This window comes from Corvus cornix, chromosome 17 (assembly GCF_000738735.6).
Source record: "Corvus cornix cornix isolate S_Up_H32 chromosome 17, ASM73873v5, whole genome shotgun sequence".
Taxonomy (NCBI): domain Eukaryota; kingdom Metazoa; phylum Chordata; class Aves; order Passeriformes; family Corvidae; genus Corvus; species Corvus cornix.
In genome coordinates, this window is record NC_046346.1 from 8,758,053 (window position 1) to 8,776,024 (window position 17,972).

At 59.8% G+C, this 17,972-nt stretch overlaps 1 protein-coding gene across 1 annotated transcript in view; it reads left to right on the top strand.

The window, feature by feature from the left end:
* The window catches only part of WHRN (whirlin), a 46,524-nt gene extending 34,526 nt beyond the window's left edge, over positions 1 to 11,998 (top strand). The window contains 8 exon segments of the mRNA XM_039561775.1: positions 191 to 424; positions 947 to 1,153; positions 6,838 to 6,909; positions 7,299 to 7,881; positions 9,677 to 9,855; positions 10,495 to 10,596; positions 10,598 to 10,618; positions 11,260 to 11,998. Of these exon segments, the coding sequence (XP_039417709.1) occupies positions 191 to 424; positions 947 to 1,153; positions 6,838 to 6,909; positions 7,299 to 7,881; positions 9,677 to 9,855; positions 10,495 to 10,596; positions 10,598 to 10,618; positions 11,260 to 11,442 (1,581 nt within the window). The 3' untranslated portion in view covers positions 11,443 to 11,998.
* Positions 11,999 to 17,972: the final 5,974 nt, after the last annotated feature.

A 17,972-nucleotide genomic window follows, 5' to 3' on the forward strand; every position in this document is an offset into this window, starting at 1 on the left:
GATACCTCCTTCCAGTCATTCCCAAAATCCTCCTTCCAGTGTGATTCCCAGCTCTGCCACAGGCAGTGTCTGACACACAGGCACAGAGGGCTGGTGGGCAGAGCCCAGAGCAGGGACACTCCTTGGTCCAGCCCGGCTGTCTGAGCAGAGCACTGCCCTCCTTCCCACTGCCAACCCCTTGGCCTCCCAGCCTGTCCCCTGTCCCCTGCAGCCCGTGTTCTACCGGGGGCTGGCCGGCTCGCAGGTGACCCTGAGCACCATGGTGAGCCAGACCCGCGTCATGCTGGAGGAGCAGGCCCGGCACCTGCTCAACGAGCAGGAGCGGGCCACCATGGGCTACTACCTGGACGAGTACAAGGAGGGCAACATCTCCGTGGACGCTCTGGTCATGGCACTCTTCGAGCTGCTCAACACGCACGCCAAGGTGAGGCCCACGCCAGGGCAGGGACGGCTTCTTGGGCCTGGTGGGCTGAGCAGAGTCACTGGCACAGTGTGGACATGGTCACAGTGTGGCCCAGTGATCTGCTCAGGGAAAGGGGGAGGGTATGGAAGCCAAATCCACATTATCATGGAACCATCACAGATTCCCAGACTGGTTTGGGTTAAAAGGGAGCTTAAAAATCATCTCTTTCCACCCCCTGCCGTGGGCAGGGACACCTCCCACTATCCCAGGTTGCTCCAAGCCCTGTCCAGCCTGGCCTTGGACACTTCCAGGGATGCAGGGGCAGCCACAGCTGCTCTGGGCACCCTGTGCCAGGGCCATTCTGGGGGATGCAACCTGGTGTTCAGTGGCAGAGGAGCTTCTGGTCACATTTAGGACCAAACCTCCTGCATTACCTGCCAGTAAATCTCACTGCCACTGCTGCCCATGGTGGGAGGGAGGTCTCCAGCTTCCCAGGAACGTGATTGTGCTCCAACCTGTCTCTGGCTGTGTGTGCCTGGCCAGTTCTCGCTGCTCTCCGAGGTGCGGGGGGTGATCTCCCCACAAGACCTCGACCGCTTTGACAACCTGGTGCTGAAGAGGGAGATCGAGTCCATGAAGGCCCGGCAGCCTGTGGGGCCCAGCACCGACTCCTACTCCATGATGTCCTACAGCGACACCGTCTCGTCCTCCAGCAGCCACTTCACTGCCACCACCGTCAGCTCGGCCCGGGTAGGTCCCTCCTGCCTGATCCCGCTCCTTTCAGCACCTCCTCCTGGCAGTCCTACCGCAAACTGCTTTCCCTGGAGCGGTGTAAAGGCATTTACCCCACAGGGAACCCTGTCGGGTCGGTTTCCCCTATGGACTCCCCCAAAGGAATTTTTCCGTGCAGTCTGGGTGATTTGTTGGCGATGCCATGACATGTGCTGGGTATCTCTGTGCTCCTGACACTGAGGTGCTGCTGTCCCCTGCTTGAGGGCTGCGTGTCCCTTCATCCCAGTGAGGGATGGAGCCTGCCTTGCTTCCAGAAATCCACTGGAGCTGCACCCACACTGAAATCCCAGCAGTGCACCGCTGCCATGCCGTGCCTGCTGCTCATCACCAGCTCTTCAGTCACCTCCCTGAAGATGCTGCCTGCCTGCTCCCCATCCCAGTGGGAGCCACAGTGGCCAGGCAGCTGCATCCCATTCCCAGCCCATTCTCCAGCACTCGGCAGCAGCAGCAGCAGCAGCAGCACTCCCACGTCTCTGCCAGGCCCCTGTCTCACGCACCGTCTAATTAAGTTACTGTAATCACCTCAGACTGTGCAGGCACTCAGCCCCCAAATTAATTTCCTCGCCATAAAATGCCTTTCATCATAAATGCATTAGTAACCTTGGAAATTAAACCCTTCGTGGAAAGGAGGAGGAACAATGGGCTCTGTGCTGGTTCCTCAGCAAGGAAAGCAGCCCGCGGTGCTGGGATGGGGCTGGGGAGGGTCCACCCTGAGGAGGGGGCTTTCCTGGGCCTCTGCCTGCCTGTGAGAGGCCTCAGAGCATGTCAGAGCATCAGAGCTGTGCTTTTGTCCTGTTAAATCCACAAGTACCCATAGCAGAGCCACCTGCTCTGGTCAGGAGGGATTTCGGTGAGATCCTTTCTGGATCCACATAAACAAAGTGAGTTTGGCTCTGCTCTCCAAGGAGCTGCTGGGAAAATTCTTCTGAGGGCTGGCACAGGTCTGCCAGGACTGTGTGCTGAGTGTGACACCCTGCTCTCAGGCTGTGCCCGTGCCCGGGGCTGGTGCCACGTGCTCCCAGGTGTGCTTCCTGCTGCTCGGCATGTGCCAGGCATGGCTGCTGGGTCTGATGTGTGAGCAATGGCCTGACCCCACCTGGCACATGAGCCCAGAGCTCGGGGAGAGACACCAGGGTGCTGCTGCGGCACAGAGAAGGGAGTGGGCACTGCTTTAAAAGTTTCCTTCAAGAGCAGTGTCCCTCAGTGCCACTGCAGGGCATCCCTGGCTGTGTGGCACCTCTTCCCATGGGTGTGAGAACACACCCTGCTCCAGGCGCTGCCCGGTGATGGGAATGCTGGTGCTGCAGATGGTTGTGCCCACTCGTGCTGAAACAGCTGCCAAGCACCAGCTCACGGTGGATGGGTGCTTGGATAGCAGGAGAGATGCAGGGCAGGGCTCCCAAACTGCTCTCTCTGCCCTCAGCCCCTGCTGCTGTTCCCCTCCCCAGCACCCCTCTCAGGAGGGGCTCACTCCAGCCTTCCCACCCAGCCCTGGATGCCGCTGGGTGTGGATTCTGCAGGGAGGCTTTTGGGGTCGGGATTTGCTCAGCTCGCTCGTTTGTTCTGCGCCTTCCCTGACGTTACATTTTCGCTTTTTTGCTTGTTTTCCTCTGCCCTTCCCCTGGCACATCCCCAGGAGCGGCTCCTGTGGCTCATAGACCTGATGGAGGTAGGGGCTGCAGGGGCTGGGTCAGTGTGTGTGTGTGGGCAGGGGGAGGGCCGGGCTGGCCAGGGAGGGCTGCGGCTCCTGCACGTGCACGGCCACCTCTTGCCACCCATCTCTGCTTTCCTCCCGTGGCTCTGCTGAGGAGAGCTCCTTCCCCCAGTCCTTGGCGCTGCAGTGCACACAAGGCTCAGCTTGAACCAGACCCAGCTGCTACCTGAGGGCCACGGACACCTCGGGGATGGGGTTTTGGAGCCTGTCAGAGCCCAGCCTGCCCTCCCTGCCCTGCCTGCTGCTGGGCTGTGTGGGCACCCTGGCTAAATACCAGTAGAAAAATCATAGAACACAGAATGGTTTGGGTTGAAAGGACCTTTAAAGTCCATCTAATTCAACGCCGCTGCAGTGAGCAGGGACATCTTCCACTATCCCAGGTTGCTCCAGCCTGGCCTTGGATGTTCCCAGGGATGGGGTAGCCACAGCTTCTCTGGGCACCCTGTGCCAGGGCCTTACCTCCCTGTGAAAAAAACATTTTCCTTCTATCTAATCTAATCTAATCTAATCTAATCTAATCTAACCTGCCCCTATTTTAGTTTAAAACTATTCCCCTTCGTGTTATCACAACAAGCCCTGTTAAAAAATCTGTCCCCATCTTTCTTAGAGCCCTCTTTCAAGTAGTGAAATGCCACACAAGGTGTCTGCAGAGCCTCCTCTTCTCCAGGCTGAGCAGCCCCAGCTCTCTCAGCTGGCTGCTCACATCCCAGCACACCTCAGGATGGGGCAGAATTTTCCTTGTGGGCTGTGAGTGTGCAGAGATCCGTGGGCAGTTCAGTGCACTCGCAGTGCGTGCGAGAAATCCTCGCGTGGGCTGCAGCAGGGACGTGGCAGAGCCCCAGGAACCCCAGTGCCCATCAGGGCTGGGGGGAGCTGCAGGCTCCAGGGTGTGCAGCTCATTCCCTGCTCCTCGGCCGGGAGGAAATCACAGGGTCAGCGGCAGCACAGAGAGCAAAGGGTGGAGCTGAGAGCTGGGAGAGAGGAGCTGCAGCTGTGAGCTGTGGGAATTCCCTGTGGGAATGGCGCTTATCCAGCTGTAGCATTCCCAGGTGGAGTTTATCCCAGGCACCCCAAACCGTGGGACACTGATCTTTTTGGCTTTGTGACACCAGGCCAGGCCACCTGTCCCGTGGGTTGGCAGGTGAACTTCCACCAAAAATCAGCAGGGTGAGGCTGGGCAGGCCCTGCTGCGGGATAAGGGATTCCGTTAAGGAATGCTTGAAGGATTCTTGGGAATGAGACAATGCTGTGGTTGACAGTGCCAGCCACGGATGCTCAGCCACTGTCTTGAGTGTCACCAGCACCTCCTGGAAATCCTGGGACTCGAGATGAGTCCTGCAGGGCAGAGATTGGCTGCAGACTGCAATAAGCAGGTGCAGCATGTCTGACCAGAGCAGTGGGAAATCCTGGTTTTTCCTGGCATTCCCTTTGTCCCTGCCTCCAGCCCAGCCCTCAGTGTTGGGATGAAGGAATTGATATCCCTGTAGGTTTTGTTTTTCCTCTCCACCACCTCCTGGCAAAGCTGCTGCCATCCAGAGGTGTCTTCTCCTCCCAGGGCTGGTTCCAGAGGTGCTGGCTTACCCCATCTCCCTGGGATATCCCACCTGGAGGGTTCCCACGTGCTGGGAATGATCCTCTCAGAGGATGAGGATGGAGACAGTGAAACCATTGCATGGGGGTCATTGTGCACCCTCAGAGCCCCTAAAATCTGGACCAAGGGCTTGGGGCTCCTCCATCCATGTGGCTGCATTCTGGAGTGGGAGATGGAAGGGAAGAGAGGAGGAAAGCCAGGCTTATTCCCAGGCTGGTGCAGTTGTTCAAAATTGAAACCCCGCAGGACTCAGGCTGAGTAGCTCAGCAAAGCTCTCGTTAGCAGTAACTGGAAATTAGGGGACTGATTTGGAGCTGAGAGGTTAATTAAAGGTTGGGCTTCGTTCCCTGGGGAGGTGTCAGTTTCTCCACCCTTTAATCTGCAAGTGAAAACTGTCTGCCTGTCTGAAAGATGCTCTGCAGCTCCCTCACTCCTGCTGGGGACTCTTTGTAGGATAAGAAGGACAAACATTTCCCAGCTGCTCTGAGAAGGGGCTGGAACGGCCTCACCTGGCCCCAGTTTCTGTGGAGAACTGGAAAATAGATGGGGTAGAGGAGCAGCAGGGAGCAGTTTCCTCAATAGAGACTCATTTTTCAGGGCAGTGGCTTCCATGAATCTTTCCAGGGAAATCCAGGAAGGCACAGCCTGGAAATAGCCAGTTCCTGAAAGCAAATGTGCTTAAAAGCCATCGTGTTTTATGGCCCAGAGCAATCACTGCTTAATTGCTTCTGCCCCCGAAGAACTGAGCCTGGGGAAAGGCAAATCTCCTGCTCACACCCTGCAGCAGCCAGAGCTGCCCCGAGGAGGAGCAGCAGCATCAGTGTCCCTGGCAGTGGCACTGTGGGCACAGGGACAGCTGCTGTGCCCACCCAGCATCTGCAGAGGAGCCACAGCTCAGGGCAGACTGGTCCTTGCTGCCAGGCCAGAGCTGGGGGACGTGGCCTGTGATGGGCACAGGGCTGGGGGACATGGCCCTGGGAGGTTTTAGGGGGACATCGGGCAGATTCTTCCCTTTTTAGTAGTGACACAACTGTGACAGTTTGGCTGCTCCCAGTCCTATTCCCCAGAGCAGCTGTGGCTGCCCCTGGATCCTTGGAAGTGTCCAAGGCCAAGTTGGACAGGGCTTGGAGCAGCCTGGGACAGTGGAAGGTGTCCCTGCCCATGGCAGGGTGTTGGAATTAGATGATCTTTAAAATCTTTTTCCAACCCAAATCCTTCTGTGCTTCCCGTTTAAAAGCCACCTGCCCTTATGTTGGAATAATTGAGGATGAAGCCACCCTTTGCCCGAGGAAGGAAAGTTTCCCAAGCGAAGCCTTTACCTGTCACTCCCTGAACAAGCTGTTTCTTTGTGTTCCCATTCTCCAGGGCTCCTTCAGAAGCCACGGAGATAAAAGCACTTTGCATCAATGTTTTTGCTGTTCCTCTAATGGTCTTAATTGTCTCCCATGTCTATTTTGGGAGGCGAACATCTCACAGGCACAGCAGCAGCCTCCAGCAGCTGGGGGGGATGCAGATGCAGCGGCGTTTCAGCTAATCAGCTGTTTACCCTGCAATAAACAGCAGGCACTCACACACAAACCGTGCCCTGCCCCATCCACACAGCCCTGGGAGCGTGACAGGAGCCGAGTTCAGCCTTTCTGAGCAGCAGCAGCCTCTCTGCAGAGCAGGAGTTGCTGCGGGAGGGGGGCCTGAGGCTGAGTTTGCCCTGGCAGGGGGAGCTGGGGATGTCCCCCCGGCAGAGGATTCCCTCAGCAGGGCCAGGCACAGCTCTGCTGTGCCCCGCACTCTGCCGCCCTGACTTAGCCAGGTGCTCGTTTGCTCTCCTTGGCTGCATCCATGGCCTCTCCCTGGGCCCAGCCCTGCTGACAGATTCCCACAGCCCTTCCGGATTGCTGGAGCTGTGAGATCCTCAGAACGGTGGTGTGGCATTTCCTGGTGACGTTTTTGACTCATAAAGCAGTGGCAGTGGCTTCTCTGTGTCTCAGACCCACTGCTTTGGATGCAGGGAAGGGTTTTAAATTTCTGTTTTCCTTCCTCGGGGAAAAAAATCCAGGTATTGAACCTGCAGCCCTCAGGTTCCTGCCTTGCTTCCAAATTCAGCAGGAGGAGCTGATTTGGGCCTAGACGAGCTCACCCCAACTTACCAGGTCCACAGCATGCTTGGGAGGGCTGGGGGTCTCCAGGGAACCCCCAAGGAGGCAAAAACCTTTGGGTGAGACTGGCCCTGCATGGGGAGGGGTTTGGAGCATCCCTCTGCCCGTTCCCTGTGACGCTGGCACTGCGCTGGTGGCTCTTGCTGCTGTGCCACAGCTTTCTCTTCCTTCTCTGCCCTCTCAGAACACGTCAGAGCTGGAGGGAGCTGGGGACTGCCACCAGAGCAGCATCAACACCCTGCCAGACGTGTCCCTGGTAAGGAAAGCCCTGCGCGGAGCTGGGTGGGAGCAGGAGGCAAACTGGGGGGTACTGGGATGTGCCTCAGCTTCAGCAGCTCTGCCGTGTCAACCCCCCAGGGCCGTCACTGAAGCCAGCTGATCAGATGGGTTTAGGAGAGGGATTCTGGCTGGGTAGGAACAGCCTTGTGCAAACCAAAGCAGAGGTTGGGTGGTTTGTCCTGTAATTGTGCTCATCTGTGAGTCATGTTCTTACGGTCAGAAGGTCAGGAAGGTGTTTCTGGAACATGGTCAGAAGGTGAGGAAGGTGTTTCTATAACAACCAGCTCCTTTAGCCATGGTCAGTGTGAAAAGATGAAGACACTGAGCCTGGGCATGGCATCCTAAAAACTGTTCTTGCTTTGGCAGGATGATCTCTCCTCCTTCCCAGAGGAACCACCCAACTTCAAGCCTCCTCCTCCTCCATCAGCCCCCCAGACCCTGGACCCCTCCTCTGCCCAGCACCGGATCCCAGGGAAGGACAAGCCCAAGCGCCCCTCCTCCGAGTCCTCCCAGTCTGGCCTTTTCTTCGTGGCCCCCCGAAACCCCTCTCCCCCTCCCAACGCCCCCGAGAAGGACACGGTCAGCGTGACCTCCGCGGCCTCCACGTCCACCGAGGATTCCGCCCCCAGCGCCATCTACGCCACCATCTCGCCGTCCCTGCACAGCTCCCGCCGGCCGGCGGACGCCCAGCTCTCCGTGGTCAGCCAGCACCCCATCGGGCCCTTCCCCAGGGTCCAGTCCCCAACCAGATTGAAGAGCCCGTCCCCTGAGGGGCTTCAGAGCCCCCCATCCCCGTCCCCTCCTCCCCCGCCCCCGCACCCGGCGCCCCCTCCCCCGGACAAGGGCAGCCCCCAGGCCGTGGCCAACCAGCATTTCATCATGGTGGAGGTGCACCAGCCCAACAGCGAGCCCGACGTCAACGAAGTGAGGCCCCTACCCCAGGCCAGAGGTGGGTGTCACCTTAGCAGCCGGGAAAAACCATCCCTGGGGTGTTCCGAGAGAGAGGAATGGGACAGGAGGCAGATCTCAAGGTTTCAGGTCTCATGATGGATCTCATGATCCAAGGGATGGAGCAGCTCTGTTATGGAGACTGAGAGAGCTGGGGGTGTTCAGCCTGGAGAGGAGAAGGCTCCAGGGAGAGCTCAGAGCCCCTTCCAGGGCCTAAAGGGGCTCCAGGAGAGCTGCAGAGGGACTGGGGACAAGGGCTGGTGGGACAGGACACAGGGAATGGCTTCCCAGTGCCAGAGGGCGGGGCTGGATGGGAGATTGGGAGGGAATTGTTCCCTGGGAGGGTGGGCAGGCCCTGGCACAGGGTGCCCAGAGCAGCTGGGGCTGCCCCTGGATCCCTGGCAGTGCCCAAGGCCAGGCTGGACATTGGGGCTTGGTCTAGTGGGAGGTGTCCCTGCCCATGGCAGGGAGTGGGATAAGAGGAGCCTTAAGATCCCTTCCAACCCAGGCCATTCTGTGATCTCAAGGACCAGAAATAATCCTGGTCTTTTCCAATTAACTGTGTATTTTTGGGGGGAGGGGGGTAAGAATCTAATTGTGCCTACACTCAGCTCGGGAGTCACGTTTATCCCGGGAAAAAGAAGTGGAGGTGAGGGAGCAGCGTGCGGGGCTCCATGCGTCCCTCGGAGATGGAGAGGGAAGGGAATCCGGGGGGTCCCTCGGAGATGGAGAGGGAAGGGAATCCGGGGGGTCCGTCGGAGATGGAGAGGGAATAGGGGTCCCATGGGCTCTCGGAGATGGAGAGGGAAGAGGGGTCCCATGGGCTCTGGGAGATGGAGAGGGAAGAGGGGTCCCATGGGCTCTCGGAGATGGAGAGGGAAGGGAATCCAGGGGAATCCAGGGGGGTCCCCGGCCCCCCGCGCTGCGGGGCCGACACGAGTGGCAATGTCGCCCTCGTGTGGCACGGTGCCGTCACTGCAGGTCAGTGCGGGCGAGGGGCGGCGGTGCCGCTGTGCCGGACCCCCGGCTCTCCCTGCAGGTGCTGCTGCGCCGCTGCTCCTGGCATTTCCAGTCTCCATCTGCACTTGGCCTTCATCCTCAAAGGGCAGAAAGCTCCTACATGGCAGCGCCTCTTCGCTTGGCTTCGTGCCTGTCTCCTCGCTGACCCTGCTGTGGAGCATGGGCTGCATAAACTGGCCTCTAGCAGGATGCCTGAATTCAGCACTCTCTCCCTCCATCCCAGTTTGGGGTCTGGGTTGGATCCCAGGCGAGAGTTTGAGGCCACTTGTCCCTTGATGCTGCCTGTGCACAGCTCTGCTCTTCTGACTGGGGGCTGCAGTGAGGTTGGGGTCAATCTCTCCTCCCAGGAAACAAGGACAGGACAAGAGGGAACGGCCTCAAGCTGTGCCAGGGGAGGTTCACGTTGGATATTGGGAAAATTTCTTCACTGAGAGAGTGGTCAGGCAATGAGAGAGGCTGCCCAGTGGTGGAGATCCTGTCCCTGGAGGAATTTTAAAGCCGTGTAGATGTGGCACTTGGGGCCACGGTTTAGAAAGTGGCCTTGGCAGTGCTGGTCTTGTGGTTGGACTCAATGATCTGAGAGGGCTTTTCCCACCTAAGCAACTTCATGGTTCTGAAAGGGCCTGCTTGGGAACCTTGCCCTGCAGCCCCGGTGTGAATCCCAGGGAAGCTGCCCAGCCCTGGGAGCAGGAGCTGCCCTCGCTCCGTGGCCCAGGGGCGCTCGGCCGGCCCCGGCCCTGGCACTGCCCGCCCGCTAACGCCGCGTCTCTCCCCAGCCTCCACGCTCTCCCAGCTGTCGGACAGCGGGCAGACCCTCAGCGAGGACAGCGGGGTGGACATCGGGGAGGTCGAGACAAGCGGCAAGGACAAGAGCCGGCAGCCAGGCCCCGGGAAAAGCCGGAGCCTCAAGGAGGCCGCGAGGAGCGAGGGGGTGCCAGAAGGGGCCTCCAAGCCGGTGAGGGGGGCCTGGGGTGCTGCTCTGTGTGGGAGGGGGCACCCGGGGCTGTGCCCCACTGCCTTGGCTGGCTGTTCCACTCCCTCTGCCCACAGGCAGCAACCACTCATTTGTGCTTTGCTGGGATATTTATCCTCTTTGCTGAGCCCAGTCAGCTCTCTGGGGGGGGCTGAGTTGTGGGGAAAGGGGTCAGGAGTGGATGAGAAGGGCACTGTAGGGCTGATTCACTCTGTCCTGGGTAAATCCCATCCCTCCCAGCTCCAGCAAGCAGCTGCCTGGGGCATGGGAGAATTCCTGGCTCTAAAGGGACATCCACGGGCCACATGAGTGAAGTCACCCATCGCCCAAAAGGGAAGGTGGCAGCAGCTCTCAGATATAAGCTGGGTGTTTCTGCAGGTGGTGAGGCTGAGGGACACAGGCAGGCAGGCAGAGAGCTGCTCTGCTCCTCCCCAAACCCTTCCAGACCTGCCCAGAGTTGGGGTTTTGGATGTCAGGAGTCAGAAAGCAGCTGCAGGCTGTGTCTGTCCCTCTGTGGTGGCAGCCAGAGTGTCCCTGCCTGCTGTGGTGCCCTGGCCGAGGGAGCACGGCTGGCACGTGGTGTCCAGGCCCCCTCAGCAGTGCTGCCCTCTGTCCCCACAGCCAGGACTCCTGGAGCCCACGTCGTGTCTGATCCGGGTGTCCAAGAGCGCTCCCACCTTGGGCATCGCCATCGAGGGCGGCGCAAACACGCGGCAGCCGCTGCCCCCGCATCGTCACCATCCAGGTAGGGCGGGCTGGGATGGGAGAATTCCATGCCCATCCCATCCCATCCCATCCTTCTTCTCCCTGGACCGGCTGGAGAAAGCCCTTGAGCTGTGGCCACGGGGATTTTGGAGGTTTGTCCCCCACTACAGCCCTGCACCTCCACAAGCACGGTTCTGCTGTGCCGAGGGATGGCATCCATGTCCTGTGGATGATCCCATCCCAGAACACACCTCCTGCGAGCCAGCTATTTGCTCCAGACATCTCAAAGGGGATCAGGGCAGCCCTGAAAGCTTGGCTGCTGTCTCCAGATGTCTGGAAACTGCCAGACAGAGGATTGAGGAGGGGGAATGGTGGATGGGAGCCAGAGAACTGAGCCCTCTGGAGCTGTCCCCCTGTTTGCTGTTTACTTGGGGCAAAATTCAAGTTACTTACGGCAAAAAAAAGCAAAGCCAACTCTGCCTTGGTTATTCTTGGCCACCCCAGCTGGCTTCACGCTCCAGGAGCGAGCAGGGGGGAGAAGCCAAATTCATCCCCTCTCTGCAAAAAGCAAAATATTTCACATCCATCATATCAGATATGAAATATTCCCCATTTTTCCCCTCACCCCTGCTTGATGCAGGGAGTGGTGGGAGCATGAGCTGACACCTCTCTCTCCTGCAGCGGGGAGGCTCAGCACACAACTGCGGGAAGCTGAAGGTGGGACACGTCATTTTGGAGGTGAACGGCACGGGGCTCCGAGGAAAAGAGCACCGGGAAGCCGCCCGGATCATCGCTGAGGCCTTTAAGCTGAAGGAAAAGGACTACATCGATTTCTTGGTCACAGAATTCAACGTCGCCCTTTAGGAGCGGGGCTTTGGCGGATGGGGAGCACTGGGATGGGGATGAAGGACGGCGCCGAGGGGTGACAGCAGCGTCCCACCGCACGCAGCCCTCGCCCGCTGCGCCACCCCGCACGCGCAGACACCCCCGGCTTGTCCCCAACTGTCCCTGCGCCCGCTGCAGACTCGCTGCCTGCATAGGGCAGGCTGAGAACGGGCAGAGATCAGTGCACGTCCCTTGAAGTCCCCATCCCTGTCCGCTCTGGGGCAGGGAACATCCTCTCCCCCTCGGCCAGGCTGGGAGCGGGGTGGGAGGGCGGCAGAGTCTGGGTGTCCCCGCTGTCATTTGAGTGCCACACACAGAGCGAGGTGGGCCCGTGGCTCAGGCTGGAGGGGTTTTTGGGGGGTTGCTGCTCCCTTGGGTGCTCGTCCCCAAGGTGCCCAGGTGGGTGGCACCGGCCATGGGTGGGGATGCAGAGAGAGCAACCGGAGGCCTTGTAAATCGCTGGCAATGTCGTCGTATTTATATATACAGAGCTTGTGCTTTTAATTTTTCAATAAATCTATCAGGGTAGAAAAAAGGCTGTGCTTGGGGGGTGTTCCGGGGCTGGGATGAGGGGATGAAAAGGGGCAGGGGTGCCAGGATATTTTCCCTAATATCCTGGGAGTTGCCCAGGGCTGGCAGGGCGGGTGGGAGTGCAGTGGTGGTGGTGGTGGGCTAGGAGGGGATGCTCTGTGTCAGCCCCATCTCATCCTTGACCTATCCAGTTCTTATTCCCATCCTACCCCATGCCCCATTATCCCCATGTTGCTCCATCCCATCTCATTCTTTCCCATCGCATCTGCTCCTCATTCCTACCCCATCCCTTCCCCATTCTCATTTCAATCCCTGCCAAGGATCCCCGGAATCGGGGATCCCATCCCATCCCATCCCATCCCATCCCATCCCATCCCATCCCATCCCATCCCATGGGATTCGGGGAATGGGCAGCGCCCCGCCAGGGGGTGCCCGCGCTGCATAAATTATGCCAATGAGGCCGCCCACCGCGGCTCTGATTGGGTGCCAGCCGCGGGCTATGCAAATATAGAGTGGGCGGCGGTTATGCTAACGACCTCCCGCTCGGGGCGCCGATTGGCGGAGTGCGGCGGATATGCTAATCAAGGGAGGCCACGCCCCCTGGCGCCGCGGGCCGCGCTTTTGTCCGGCGGGGCCGGGCCGGGACCGGGATCGGGACCGGGATCGGGATCACAACCGGCACCGGGATCGGGATCGGGACAGGAGCCGCCCAGCGCCGGCCGAGGAGGCGCCCGCCGGGCTCTCCCTACAGGTGGGCAGCGCGGGGCGCTCGCGGGGCGGGGGGTATCTCTCCAGCGGTGCCCTCGGGCCAGATGTGCCCCAGCTGTGCCCGGGGGGGCCGGGAATGGCTCGGCTGCTCCCTGCAAGCCGCCTGCTGCAGCTGGAAGGAAGGAGAGGGGCCCCGGGGCGCCGCCGGAGCACAGCTGGAGACACAGCTGGAGGCACAGCCCGCGGGCCCCGTTCCGGGGCCGCATCCAGAGCCCCCGGCTCTGCTGAGCGCGGCTCGGGTAGGGCTGGCCCGCAGCCGGGAGCTGCTCGGGGTCCCTGGGTGGAGGAGGAGAGCCCCCAGCCCTGGCGGGGTCCCTGCGGCCGAGGAGATGGGACACACCGAGAGGGATGCGGAACACGCCGGGAGGGATGCGGAACACGCCAGGAGGGATGCAGGACACGCCGGGAAGGATGCGAGACACCCCGGGAAGGATGCGGGACACGCCGCTCCTGGCCGAGGCGTGCCCTCCCCACGCCATCGCAGCCTTCGTGGCCCCGAGGAAACTTGTCATAACTTTTCTCCTGGCGGTGCCTCCTCCCCGCCGGGGCCGGAGGATTCCGGGAGAGTTTCGTCAGGGGCTGCGGAGGCGGCTCGGAGGCACGGCCGGGGCTCGGCGGAGGCTGCGGGGCCGGGTGGCTGCCGGCGGCTCCTCCGAGGAAGTCGCCGGGGCAGCAGCGTTCAGCTTCAGTTCCGTGTTTTATTTCAAGGGCAGCCGTGTTCCTGGCAGCCGGCGGGTGCCCGCGGGTGTCGTGGGTGTCCCGTGCTCAGCCGCAGCCTTTCGGTACCTTCAGGGCAGGGCTGAAATCGGTTCTTAAAGTTCAAGGGCTGCCGGAAAGCACGGCAGTTTCTGTACAGGCTGGGAGAGCTGGGGCTCTTCAGCCTGGGGATGAAAAAGCTTCAGGGAGCTCTTAGAGTACTTTCCAGTGCCTAGAGGGGCTCCAGGAGAGCTGCAGAGGGACTTGGGACAAGGGCCTGGAGTGACAGGATGCGGGGGATGGCTTCAAACTGACAAATGGCGGGATTAGATGGGATATTGGGGAGAAATTCTTCCCTGTGAGGGTGGTGAAGCCCTGGCAGAGGCTACCCAGAGAAGCTGTGGCTGGTTCACCCCAGCACAATCTCCTCGGCCACCTGCCCTGCCGTGTCCCCGCCGCCTCTCGCTGCCCTGTGCTAAGAAGGGATCTCGGTGCCACCGGCTGTGGTGCGGTGACAGCGGCAGCGCTCTCCAGACAGGGATTAGGGCTGTCCTTCACGGGAATTATGGCCATCCAACCCTGGCTGTGCTGCTGTGCTGGAGTTCAGCCCTGGGGATGCACCCAGAGTGTCCCCAGCGAGGACAGGAGGGTTCCTGTGCCAGGGGGAGGTAGGAAAGAGGAGCTCCCTGTCCTGCTGTGGGGCTTTGCTTCAGTGCAAGTGATGGGAAAATGACATTTCCACGGGGTTTTGGTGCCTTTCCATGGGGGATCTGGGGGGGACATGGCCCCTCCAGCCACTGGAATTGAGGTGACACGTGGGCGTCGCAGTGATGGTGACAGGCATGTGCTTCCAGAGGACCAGGGAGGTTTGTCAGGGTCTTCCTCGCTGCGATGGTGCCTCTCTTGTTCTGGTAGGAAATAATGCAAACTCAGAACGCAGCGTTTCCGCTTCTCTGCCCTCTTTCATGCCTATAAAAACGGGACTCTGTGGGCTTTAAAAAAGGGTTTATACACCACGAATTCCTCCCTCCTTGAGCGCAGACGCCCCTTGCCAAGTTCCAGCCCGAGGCCGTTCTGGCCTCCTTCAAACCTCCTTAAACGAGACTCAAAATATCCATCCTTTGCTTGGGACGGGGATTAAGCTCCCTCAGCATCCCAGATGTGCAGAGGGGCTTTAACCCCTCGCAGGCAAGTGATTTTGGGGGCACAGGGAAGGGGGGTTATTTCCCGTCCCTCAGGGGTTGTGGGGATGGAGGTGCGGGGTTTAGAGCCCCCCCAGCCCCGCCTGCTGTGCCCAGGGTTGACAAGGCAGTGAAGGCAGAGTGACAGCAGTGCTGTCCCCCCCCTCCCTGTCACCGAGCAAGCCCTGGGGTGGAGGATGCTCCTGTCTCCTCCGCTGTCACCGCTGATAAACCCAGGAGCCACGATGGCTTCGTGCTGGCCTTGATTGCTGCTGCCTCCCTGCTGCACACGTGTAACGAGCTGAGCGGGCTCAGCCTCGCACCTCCGCCTTTCCCATGGGGCAGGGAGCAGGATGGGGATGGGATCGCTGCCCCCGGAAAGGATCAGGGGTTTGGAGCTGAGGGCAGGGACAGGCAGAGACCTGGCAGCCCTCATCACTGCTGGGAGCATCCCTCCCTTCACAATTTGGGACAGCCCTGGCTGAGATTTGTGGGGCAGGAGAGGGGCTGAGGGGCTGTGGCACAGCAGAGTCGGAGTTTTCTAGCTGAGGCCTTTACATTTCTTTTTAGCTCTTCTTGCAGTTGCCCTGTTGCAAAAATCCTGGCTTTCAAAGAGGAAAATTAAAATATGTGGATGTATTTATGCACACACATTTGGGGTTGTTTGTGTTTGCTTTGTGGCTGCTGAGCACAGAGCCACATCATTTTTCAAGCTTTTCTGTGCTCCCATAACAGTGAGAAAATCACTTAGAGGGGGTGAAAAAAATCCGAGATTTTTCACTCTTGCCATTCCGTGACCATCAGCAGAGGGACTTTCTGGGAAAGCCATAAATGTGGCTGGGTCTGGAAGTGGGTCCTGCAGACTGTGGCTGCTGTGGGCTGTGCACGTGGGACCGCTGCTCAGAAATGGTGTGTGGGTGAGGCATGGCCTCCTTCAAGAGATGCAAAATCTCTTTAAAGAACCACCAGAAATGGGTAGGGAATGTTTTAACCCTTTATGCCAAGATAAAGGGATAAAACAGCAGCACAGGCTGCTTTCACCCAGCACTCTCCTTCTGGGAATGCTGGGGGTGCTGTTTGGGGCTCCCCATCGCTCTGGGATCCTGCAGGGCTCAAGGTGGGATGGGAGGCACTTTGCGGGGGGAGATCTCTGGGATGTGAGTGAGGACGTCGTGCTGGAAACATCCCAGCTCAGGGAGGAGCTAAAGCCAAAATCCCTCTTTGGTTTCATTAGCTCAGAGCCCAAAGCATCCCACAGGCAGCCCCGTCCTTCCCGGCGGCAGGAGAAGCTGTGGATCATCTCCAGGTGTGGAGAATGGAGTTACCCCCTCGGTGTGTGGGGAAAAACCTCATGTAAACCCCATCCCCCCAGGAGGTTTGCAAGACCCTAAGGGATGCTTTGGGCTTTGCTCCTGCCTGGAATGCCCCAAGGATGCAGGCAGGGTTGGGAGCAAGGCAGGTGCAAGGACAATGCCCTTGATGCCAGGTGCTGCTGGAAAATAACCCCAAACCTCACAAACACCCAGGGAATTTGCAGATCTGAGGCTTGGGAGTGGGTTAGAGGACTTTTCCTGGAGCATGTGGGTGCCATGGATAGGTTTACACCTCATCACCACCATCCCTGAGGCAGCAGCACCCCAAAATCACCGCAGCACTCTCTGGCTGAGAGCAGCCACCCCAGGCCCTGTGCTGCGGTTTCATTAGCTCGTCAAGCTGTCCTCTGCGTGCCACTAATTACACAGTAACGAACTGCCTTAATTGTCTGCCTGCAAATGTGCCAGGACGGGCCTCAGAGCCTGGGTCCTGCCACAGCACCCCTGGGATTGTGAGCAGTGTCCCAGGATGGGGCCAGCTGGACCCCAGCCTTGGAAATTTCCCCAGATTTCCAAAGGGAGGCTCCACCTGGCTGAATTTTGGCGCTTTTAGGCTTAATTTTGGGTCTCCTGGAAGATCCCCATGCTGATGTCTTTAGGACCAGCTGCTGATGGTCCCAGGGATCTCCCTCCCCTGCCTTCCCACAGCATTTTGCTCTGAACTGGATTAAAAAACAAAGGTTTTGGTGGAAAATGCTGCAGGAGGAGGGTTCAGCCCCCACTGCGCAGGGCCGGATGGGGTTAAAACTTTTGTGGCCACCTGCAAACTTGCAGGAAACATCATTTCCTCCTTCTGCAAAAGCTCGGCTGCCTCACAGGCACAGGAAGGTTTTGGGGTGCTCGGAAGGACTCCCCATGGGGTCACAGTGATGGGGGTGTCCTGGGGATGCTGGTACAGGGTGAGTGTCCCCTGCATGGGGCTGGTTGAGCCTGCTGTGGCCTTTCATGGCCAAAATTTGGGCTTACAGGGTTCAAATCTTGCAGAGGGGACATCGCTGGGAAAACCCCGCGGCCTTTCTTGCCACACCCCACATTTGGGGTTTCAGCATCCGGCGTTCCTCCGGCTGCTGCTGGAGCTCCTGGGAGGGGGTGAGGGGGGAGCTCCTGCTTTGGGGTCATCCGTGGAATGAGTGTGCCAGGTCTCTGCTGGGATCCCTCTCACTGTCAGCCCCCACAATCCAGAGGGGTCTTGGGGTGCTCCTGCCCCCTCCCCATCAGCACTGCTGGTGATCACCAGGGTGCTGCGGCTGCCCAGCTGGGGTGACATCCACAGGGTACCAGCACGGGCTGGCTGTTCCCTGTGAGGGGGACAAACCTTTTGGGGTGGCCCTGAGAGATGGCCTTTCCCCACGAGGACCTCACAGCTGTGAGCGATGTGGCAGCTCCAGCTTCGTGGTGGCATGCAGAGCCACGATGGGGGGGGCCTGATCCGAGGGCGTCCCCCCCCCATCATCGGGGATTGGTGTTGTCCCCGCGATTTGGGGGACACGGCAAACCCCACCAGCGTGGGGGAGACACCTCAAGCAGAGCCCACCATGTCCCGCTGAGCATCCCTCCCTCTCCCCCGGCCCCCCCAGGACGCGGCGGCGATGCTGTGACCTACATTCGCGACAAGGAAGGTCCCCAGCCCGCCGCCACCGCCGGGGCCATGAAGCGACACAAGTGACGGGGCCGGCGCGCCCGCGGCCATGGCCAGCCCGGCACCATGGCTGCGCTGGACACAAACAGAGCTGACGCGCTGGCACGGCGGGGAGGAGGAGGAGGAGGAGGAAGAAGACGACTTTGAAAGGCGGATGGACGAGGATGGGGTCATCGGCCTGGGGGAGGCTGCCAGGAGCCCACCGTGGGGTGAGTCCTGCCCTCCCTCCTGCCCAAAAGGGGTGGTCCCAAATGTCCCAGGAGGGGCCTGCGAGGGGGACGGGGCCACCGGCTGGGTCTGGGTGGCGACAGCCCCGCGGTG